General features: G+C 41.2%; 2 protein-coding genes across 3 annotated transcripts; one reads left to right on the forward strand and one right to left on the reverse strand.

Annotated features, from left to right (window-relative positions):
• The first annotated feature begins 452 nt into the window (after nucleotides 1-452).
• Nucleotides 453-4,640, forward strand: LOC136438572 (ATP synthase subunit C lysine N-methyltransferase-like). Of its 2 annotated transcripts, none has more exons than XM_066433427.1 (5): nucleotides 453-632; nucleotides 1,058-1,169; nucleotides 3,133-3,270; nucleotides 3,948-3,998; nucleotides 4,466-4,640. In XM_066433427.1, the coding sequence occupies exons 1-5, from the start codon at nucleotides 490-492 to the stop codon at nucleotides 4,607-4,609; spliced, it is 588 nt and encodes a 195-aa protein (XP_066289524.1). In that variant the 5' UTR covers nucleotides 453-489; the 3' UTR covers nucleotides 4,610-4,640. The 2 variants fall into 2 exon arrangements, with proteins under 2 accessions (XP_066289524.1, XP_066289525.1); XM_066433428.1 differs by lacking the exon at nucleotides 1,058-1,169 and adding an exon at nucleotides 1,997-2,108.
• Nucleotides 4,641-6,799: 2,159 nt separating this feature from the next.
• Nucleotides 6,800-10,041, reverse strand: LOC136438571 (probable RNA polymerase II nuclear localization protein SLC7A6OS). Its single transcript, XM_066433426.1, has 4 exons — nucleotides 9,842-10,041; nucleotides 8,730-9,101; nucleotides 8,023-8,362; nucleotides 6,800-7,731 (listed from the first exon to the last, which is right to left on the reverse strand). Exons 1-4 carry the CDS (start codon nucleotides 10,007-10,009, stop codon nucleotides 7,535-7,537), a joined length of 1,077 nt encoding a protein of 358 aa, XP_066289523.1. The 5' UTR covers nucleotides 10,010-10,041; the 3' UTR covers nucleotides 6,800-7,534.
• Nucleotides 10,042-10,067: the final 26 nt, after the last annotated feature.

Here is a 10,067-nt window from a genome sequence, read left to right on the forward strand (position 1 = left end):
CAACACGTCAAGTCACGTATTACAGCTGGCAGGGAGAAAGGTTGTTGTTATGTTTTTGTCGAATTTACTACTCTCCAAGCAGAGGAGTGGGTCCGGCAGGTTTTTGGCGTGTTTTTAGGCGTTTTTGTCGGGCTATCTACTTTGTCATGAAACCACGACAAAGTAGATAGCCCGACAAAAACGCCTAAAAACACGCCAAAAACCTGTCGGACCCACTCCTCTGCTTGGAGAGTAGAATTTACCATCTCGATGATATTGATGTTGATCCTTTCATAATATCTATATCTTTCATGGTCCAAAGGTACTCTCTCTACTTACTCTTAATAGACTAATTAGAGTGACTCTCTTCTAGTATCCTGGCCTGGTTTTGTTATCACATAGAATTTCATGCTTATTTATGCAGTCTGATCATGTTTACCTGTACCTCTATATTCTTGTCATCTCAAGGCTATTGTGCACACAGAACATTAGGGATGTGAGATCACTAAGATGGATGACAGCATAGAAATGGAACTGGCCACTCTGGCTTCAGCAGAGAGGGATAGATCCTTCCTCCTGGTCAAAGGTGTTGGAGGAGCAGTTTGTCTCACTTACATGGTCAACACAGCTCTGGTCTTCCCTTGGTATAAAAGGTGAGAAGATCATGATTCTGAGGAATTGACCGATCCTGACTGCATCCAATTTTAGTCGTTTAATGGTTCGACCAATGAGGAAGTTGCTACAAGTTGGTCAAATATCTGCATTTTCATGATTTAAATGCCTTTCTATGGTATGACTTAGGTGGGTGGGGCTACGACGGGATTGGTCCAACAAGATTCCAATTATATCATAAGCATGGCTATAAACTTACAATAACAGATCTAGAGTTAACCACTAAAATTAACAACATTATAAGGCTCCCAAACAAGAAGTGGGACAGAAAAAAAATTTAAAGCCTGACACAGCCCTGCATGGAATACTCTTTGAAAGGCCCGCTTTGGGCTGGCAAAATTTGCCAAACAGTAACCATAACCGCTTCTGTTCGTTACTTTCATGCACACAATGATCCACTACCCAGGACAACCCTGCCGTGGATCGTGTCCAACAGGAGACAGGTGTGCGGAGTGGTGAGGCTGCTGCAGGGCAGGACCGGCAACGTAGTTGATCTGGGTAGTGGTGACGGCAGACTTGTGAGTCGTGGGTAGAACAGCAGGCAATCACCCTCCTAAAAGCAGGACCCCTATAATCGCTCGATTCGTTGGTTCGCTCGTGTAGGGGCCCTGCTCTTTAGCCCCGGTAGACACGGTTCTGGCGCCGGCGCCACCAAAACAGCTTCAGCCAATCAGAGGGTTTGCTAAACCTCATCTCTAGCAAAAGCGCAAAGGACGCTGGAAAGCTATCAACCAGCCAATCAGCTTACGTCTCACATCGTTACTTTAGGTTCAGAGCAAATTAACCGCCAAATTGTTCCAAATAAGGATAGCTCATTAATCATTCACGAGCAACTGTCAGTTACGTCGCCAGAACCGTGTCCACCGGGGTTAAAGAGCAGGGCCTCTATGCAAGCGAGCCAACGAATCGAGCGATAGGGGTCCTGCTTTTAGGAGGGTGCGGGCAATGTGAGGCTGATGCCATGCTGAAAAAGAGAAGGAGTGTGCATCATATTACAGGGCTCTAGCCAGCACCCGGCATTCCGTCTGACACTTGACAGAATTTTGTTGCATGAGACCATTCTGTCAGCCTTGATGGACAAAATTCAGTGGGTAAAGATATGAAAATATCCAAAATTGACTAGGCTACACCCAAAGAATGGCGTGGAAATTAAACAATGACACTCAGTAACACAATGACAGAAAAAGTATATTCTTTGGATTTTTCTGTCAATGGACATTGGGATGACAAAAAAGATTTCAAGCTGGCTAGAGCTCTGGTTTGTGTGACCATATTACTAGTATCAGGTACATGGTTAAAAGCATACGATATTGATGGTGTATGTTCCATCAATTTGACCTGTCAGGTCTCCGCTGCCCTATGTCCCCTCCGGACAATCGCAGGTAGACCGGATACTCAGACTGCTGGAAGGCAGACCTGGAAAGGTCGCTGACCTAGGCAGTGGCGATGGGCGCATTGTAAGTAGCAGGTTTAGACCTGAATGTATGCCCCATTTAGCATGCTGAATAACAGCAGCTTTTTTTAACAGCTTTTATGAATTTGATGCTACATGTATTTAGATGTTCATCTGCTACAGTTTTTGGTTTATTGTATAGCGGTAATAATTGATTGGTAATCTGTATTTTTGGTGCTGCTGTTTTTCTTTTCTTCCCATCTCTTCTTGCTTCTTTATGAATTATATGCTGAAGCTAAGGGCTGTGTATTGTTCCTGAACATTGGACTGTTAGCCATGTTTAATTGTGTAGAAGAACATTGAAACATGTGCTGTGTGCAGTACTGTAAGTTGCAATATTTGAATGCTTCATCACCTACCTTGCTTTCTCAGTTTCTGAGGCTGCATACAACTGAGTCTAGTGAGTGATTACAATTTTACAACACTTCTGAATGGTTTTCAGTGTGTTTAGCATTGACTAGAAACCAACACAAATGTCAGCTCAGGCCACACCATTTTAATTTCTTGGTTAACAAAATTTTAAAAAAAATGCTGGATTGGAAAATCAACAGGAAAAAAGAACCTCAGAGGAAAGTTTGTACTTTGGTGCACACAGTTTCAGGGAGTGAACAGGGTCAGGTGCAAGTTTTCACCCCAGCCTTTTGTTTTAATTTTTTCTGATTAATTTGTTTGCTAAAATTTTTAAAAAATCTGTTAACCAAGAAATTGAATTGATGTGGACTCAGCTGTCCAAACAAAGTTGATGTGGATGGGTAAAGACTGTCAAGCATGAGATAAAGATTTTTCCACATGTGGATTTTTGTCCCGCAGTGGACAAAATCAAAGCAATGCATCTGGTCGTCATTCAAAATGATCTAATCACATGCATGTAGTTTCTATTTTCTATCCTCTACAGGGTACAATGCCTTTAAGAACATTTTCTCTATTTCTTGCATTTAGTATCCATTTATTTTGCATGATTGTACACTATATCCAGTAACAGAGCCACTAATGTCCCTGTTGGCTTATCCACACACTGTTTTCTCCAGGTATTTGCTGCAGCCTCCCAGGGTTTCCGTACAGATGGGTATGAGTTGAACCCTTTCCTACTCGGCTACTCCAGGCTCCTGGCACACAGGAAAGGTCTGGCAAGTCTGGCCAGATTCCACAGGAGGGACCTGTTTGAGGTGAGAGGGCAACAAACCTCACCTTTTTTGTTTTTATAACTATAAGAATGTTACTGTTCTGTTAGTCTACAGCCTGCTATATACTACAATGTATCATTAGGCAGGTATTTCACTGGCCTATGGCAAGTGGCTGCATCAACACTATCATAAAACTGTAGTTACCGGGCAACAGAGGTCGTAGTAGACCAATGAAATCTTGGATTGAGTGCGTAAAGAAGGACATTAAAGAGTTACGGCTTCACCAACGTGGACCCGCTGGACAGAGCCGCTTGGAGGCGCTGTGTGAAGACTGGCTGATTGCTGCCAACCCCTGCATCAGGGAACTCCGCAGCAGTGTAATCTTATAATGGATACCGGTACTACTTTACTGCTATGACTACTACCAAATTATTGGGGCAACATTGGGACTTTTCACCAATTTTGCCATGGGGTCTCACTTACGTGCAAGCACAGGTAAAATATGTGACGTCTACAAACAAAGTGGTCATGCTTCTTCTCAGTTTCAACTCCAAATCAGATGCAACAGTTGTATCTGATTTGGAGCTGAAACTGAGAATAAGCTGAACACAACTTTGTTGGAAATCAGTGTTTTCATTGACGTAAAAAAACAGTGTACAATAATTGAAATTCATCAAGTAGAGATTTGCAGTGACATTTACTGTCAATTTTTCCAACAGGCAAATTTGAGGCAGTACAACAACATTGTCATCTATGGAGAACCTATAATAGTGAGTGCATATTGTGGTTTCTTTTGTTTATTTTAGTGCAACCTTATCTGGCATGTACTTGGGAGAAGAAGATGTAAGAAAACGTATTTGTTACATGTGATCTGAAGCACAGAACTTGGCCAAGTGGTATTTGTAGTCTATTTAAAGATTTCTTTTACATTGCCACACAACTGTTTCACAAGATCTAACATTTTACAATCTCAGCCCTGCAAAAGTACTGTAAATGCATTAAAGTTTGCATGGTTTTTATTTCGCGCTAAGGGGAAAATGGAGTGTTTGCGGTGGTTTTAAGTTCGCGGCAGTGCTACAGTCACATACTGCTACATTATTGGACACAAATGTTTGCGGTCACAGGCTTTAAGTTCGCGGTGAAACGGTCACCGCAATAACCGCGAACATAAAACCACCGCGAACATTTCTGCATTTACAGTATTCTTTTTTGTCCTCATCTCAAACTATTAAACCAGCTGAGAAGACTGGAGCAGAAACTTGCAGAGGAGGTGACGTCTGGGTCAAGGGTCATCTGCTGCAGGTACAAGTTGCCCACCTGGGCACCGACCACAACGCTCGGAGAAGGGGTCGAAACTATTTATGTCTACGACAAGGTCTGACTGGAATGGAATGAGGGACTGCAGAGACATTGCTTTGACTATTAAAGAATCACAATAGACCAATCCTGACTGTCCATCACAATTTAGCAATTCAACCAGTGATAGTAAGTGTGAAAATCATGGTGTATTGCGACAAATCCTGTGTAAGTTGCCTTCATGGCTGTTTCACACTTGATGAAGGAGCAAATTTCTGTACTTAATGTTTCTTGTTAGGCCACACCATTTTGATTTCTTGGTTAACGGAATTTTTGAAAAAATGCTAGATTGGAAAATCAACATGAAAACAGAATCTCAGAGAAAAGTTTGTACTTTGGTGCACACAATTTCAGGGTGTGAACAGGGTCAGGTGCAAGTTTTCACCCCAGCCTTCTGTTTTAATGATGTCCTTTTGCTAAAATTTAAAAAAAAAATCCGTTAAGCAAGAAATTAAATTGGTGTGGCCTTATGTGCCATCAGTAGGTCTGATGTTCTTAACTGTATGCTCATGGCCTATGAAATACTGGTGCATAATCTCAACATGGTCTTCACATGTGTTTGAACACATTTATTAGCATAATCGTATATATCACATAGTGTACATCCACATAAAGTGCATGTAATAGTTTTGCTGTTAGCACATTATAGCCAGAGTGATTCAGTGAGAAATGAAATATTACATTACATGCACATGCACTTCAAATAGCTTTCAAATTTGCATCAGGCTCTTTATAGTCATCATATCAATGACTTTTACTATGTTCCCACTGTTGATAGTCAGTATTACACTAAACTGCAATTCCTCCTCCCCTCACATTGGTTGTGCGTTCACTACTACATATAGAACTGTAATACTACAGTTTCCTTGGTGTTGCCATCACCTGGAAATACAAGTATTGGCTTCCAAGTTCTTGTTTACGGGCAAGATATTCTGCCATGTACTAATAAAGCAATGTCAGTTATTCCTTAAAATAGTTTGGCACAAAAACTTCAACATATTGGTGGGTAAATCTAGAACTTAAGAAATCTCCAATTGCAAAAATTGTAGCCAGATTTGTCATTCTTGCCTTGTTTTAAAATGCCTCATTATGTAAAGCAAGTTTGCGGGCAGCAAATATGTCTTTGATAGTGTCAAGAATATTCAATCAATCAATATTGAACAATAGAATTTTTTTGAAAGATATCAATGTAATTATTTTTTTTCCCAATGTGTACTGAGTACTACTAACACCCAGTTCCCAACATGTAGGTCCATTTAATTGGCCTAACTATTAGATGTTCAACTCCAATGACTTAAAAGTGTAAAAAAATAAAACTTCTCTAGATCTGTTTAGTTACTGTGGTACGTGTACATTTTGTATTTCACAAAGTATGAACAGTGATAAAACATCTACCTAGTTCCAATATATACTTTGTTAAATGCAACAGTGATATGTATTAGTCATCTGAAACATTCACATACATCAAAGACATGCACAGGCCTAGGAAAATTAATGTTGTGTTCTGATTACAGTCCTGAAAGAATTAGGGGCAGTCGGTAAAAATTATCTCTCTTCTTTTTTTCTTTAGATTTCGGTCAGGGGGATTGAAAAATACAGTGACTGAGTCACAATTTCAGTGTCAACATAATGGGACTTACATGTAGTTTTGATGGGTCTGTTGATATCATTTTGTGTTGTAACAGATATTAGGAGAACATGTTAGAAGCGGTTATACATCATTTCATCGCTAAGATGTCAGAAAGAAAAGGTCCCTTTCCAGCGGGCGACCAACCAAAAAAAAAAGGCTAGGGTTGGTAGGTTTCTGCTAGGGTCGGTTGGTAACCGGAAACAACATTTATTTTCCTAAGCCTTAGGCCACACCAATTTAATTTTTTGGTTAACAGATTTTTTTTTAATTTTAGCAACAACAAAAAATCATGAAAACAGAAGGCTGGGGTGAAAACCTGCACCTGACCCTGTTCACTCACTGAAATTGTGTGCACCAAAGTACAAACTTTCCTCTGAGATTCTGTTTTCCTGTTGATTTTCCAATCTAGCACTTTTTTTAAAAATTCCGTTAAGCAAGAAATTAAAATGGTGTGGCCTTAGGTTACCTTAATCTAAGTTTCACAGTCTTAGCACTTAATATTTACACAGATTTCTGCTATTTACTTCACATCTTGCTTCTCAGAGCTATTCTTAAATCCTTGTCATGTCTTGTTTTCTCAAAGTCGTTTTACTAGTTGCAAAATAATCCAATCTTCAATACTTTTTAGAGTGAAAAAGCTCTTGAGAGAATTTCTACTTACTACCTTATGTCTGGAAATATCATTTAAGTTTAAGAAAGCATTAACAGTTTTAGTTTGCAACCTTTTGCAATTGACTTGTATCAATTATAGCCTTTTGATGCATTTATTCTTGTGTGATCACCACATGCTACATAAAGGTCTTCAGCACATATAGCACCAGTGGACGGTACGGTAGTTGCTTCTTATTGTACAGGTCCCAGGGCAGTCTCCAGCTTTTTTTCCGTCCCACTCATTGTTTGGGAGCTGATTTTGTACTTTTCATTGTTGAATCTGTCATTTTAAGCTAAAAAAATACATTTTCATCAGTTTTACCTCATGAAATTGATATTTTTGGGACGGAAAAGGTTGAATTTTTTTCCGTCCCAAGAAGCAAATTTCCGTCCTGGGATGGAACAAAGGGTCCGGGAGACAGCCCTGACAGGTCCTCAACAAATAGTCAACCAACAAAGTGTCCACCTCTACATAAGGACCACCTGACACCTGACCACCCATAGATAAAGCATTAACCATCCTGTCTATAGTGACCACATAGACCAGATTTTATCGGTCTCCCGAGTTTGGGCTGGTTTGACTGTACATTGAATTCTGCATGCTACAGTGTCTGACACTGCATTACATTTTGTATTTTACAATTTTGGGTGGACTGCAGATGACATGTCTTAGTACGTAAAGTCACCGCCCTTGTCACTGTCACTGCCACCGTCCTGTACTGTATAGCAGTATCCGTCATCCAGGTCCGCCAGTGGGTGGGCCTTGAACCTGGCCATGGCTGCGCTTTCTGCACCCTTCACACTGCCAGGCATCCGTCTGGGACCAAGGTAGTCATCATCATCACTAGACAGGTCGCCGAAGGTGTCTGCAACAAGACAAGGACAGTTCTGATCAAGGTTCTAGTTACCGCAAATATACATGCCGCCGTTATAGGAAGTCTGCGAAGGAGGCTAATCATGCTATCACATTTATTTGCAACCACCGTGTTACACTTATTTTTTAAATAGTGTAATGGCACTTTGCTAGTATCTACTTGTGTAATAATGTCAGATCCAATGTGAAAATCATTGATAAGACCCTCCAAACTGACAAAAAATCTGTATGAATGCTTCTAGGCACCTGTTCATAAAGCATCATATTCATTGACTAGACCTACCCTTCCACTCATAGTCAGGATCATAGTAGTCTATGTCCCTGCTGGACTCCTCATTTTCGTCAGGATAGTCGTTCCTCCAGTTGCTCTCATCATTGCTGTCATCCTCATCATCGTACATGTCACCCCCCTCATCATCCGCATCCTCGTGGACCAGCTCCATTTGATGACAGTCTGTCACCTCCACGATGTGCTGGAGGTGGGTGGGGTCCAGCGAGTCCGAGTAGTAGATGTCGTACACAAACTGTGGGGACTGCTGTGGAGCCGCCGGGCCGTCAGACAGGGTCAGCTCACGGATCATCCTGACCGAGTTACAGGTGATGGCGTCGGGGTCGCTCAACTCCTGGAATTAAACCATTGTTCAGCTTTAACTTAATGTTCCGTAACAGTCAGGCTTCAGAACTCAAATAATACATGGCAAAAAACTATAAACAGGGAAATGTTTTCAATTTGCGGTTTTGTGGTGACCTCATCACCGCCAACTTGAAACTTTTGTTATGACTTTTGCCCGTCTACCACCTTGTTTTAAACACTCCATTTTCTCCATACGGTGAAACTTAATCCCTTTAAGAAGATTTTTCCTGGCCTTATACAGTATTCTATTAGGCATTGTATTTGAAAAAAAAGACTTCATACTTGTATACAACTGAAATGGTATAAAAACTATGTGAAAGGAAAAGATGTACATGTAAACAGAGTTCAAAGCTGACCTGCATTTTTCTCTCAGCTCTTTTCTTCTTCCTTTCCTCATCCTCCTTGCTGGTTCCCTCTACAGCATCAAACACACCGAACAGCTGTCCGGCTTCTACTTCTCCACCATCTGCGACCTTGGGGCCGTTCTTTCCTCCACCTTCTGCGACCTTGGGCCCATTCTTTGCCGCACCTTCCTTTTCTTCCCTCTCTAGAACCACATCGATGTCCCTGTGACTGGCCAACACTTTGTAGCGGCCTGCCCGCTGGGCCACCCTAAAGGCATCGCGATTCTGTTCGTGTCTCTTACTGGGGAGGGGCTTGGCCTGTTTCTTGGCATGAGGCCTGGTCTTGGTGATGTTGTCCTTGATATGTTTGGGAAGGTTGTCACCCTGAATGGAGAACAAAGGTCTTGTTACCAAGGTTTGGCACGAAGTGTGAAATTTAAGACACACACTACAATGCCGACAGTAAATCTCGCTGCCTTATCTGCAAAGGCATCAATTATACACCACCAGTGATTCACGACTATAGCTGACACCATTCTTCCTGTGAGCCCATGACATCAGGTCTATTGAATTCTGCTGAGACTGGATAAATGCATTCAGTTGCCATGCCTTGAATTACAATCAGTGTAATTGTTATACCTTTTGTGATTTCTATCTTCCTATTGAACTGAAGGATAGATATAATGACAACAGATAATGACTTGCTTATTAAAGCTTAGTAATCAATCATTACAGAGTACTTTCTTATAATACAAATGCGTGAGTCTGGCTAGCCTTGTTACATTGTACATGATCATCTTTGCATGCAGATAGATATTCCATCTATGTCATATTGCATTGTGTGGACCAGTGCGCATAAATAGTGAAAGATCCATAGTGATGACATCATATATGACATCTGGTACCCACGTGATGTGCCTGTCAATTTTTTTGTATTCCCAAAAAACGATAAAAATATGACTACGAAAAATTATGTTGGAAGTTCGTAAAATGATTTTTCATCAATGATTATAGTAGAGGTCTTGTCGTTCAAAAGGAGAGGAGAAATTCTGCTGACTAAACTGATTTATCAGCTAAAAGTAAAACATGGGACTATGATCATCACACAACAAATCGGTTTGTACCTGCTTCGCGACGGTTCCGACGAACTTGAAAACCTCCTTGATGTCTTCAGCCGTTACCGTAGCGGCCGCCTGTCCATCTGCGCCCTTTAGTCTCTTACAGGAGACCAACAAGGCCTCGACTGGATCGTCGTTCTGACAGCGTTTGACACGAACAACTGCTGCAGTCATGCTTCTTCTTCTTTTCCCCGGTGGGTCACAGGTCAGTGGAATACTCGATTGGAACAAA

The sequence above is a fragment of the Branchiostoma lanceolatum genome, chromosome 7 (assembly GCF_035083965.1).
Source record: "Branchiostoma lanceolatum isolate klBraLanc5 chromosome 7, klBraLanc5.hap2, whole genome shotgun sequence".
NCBI lineage: Eukaryota > Metazoa > Chordata > Leptocardii > Amphioxiformes > Branchiostomatidae > Branchiostoma > Branchiostoma lanceolatum.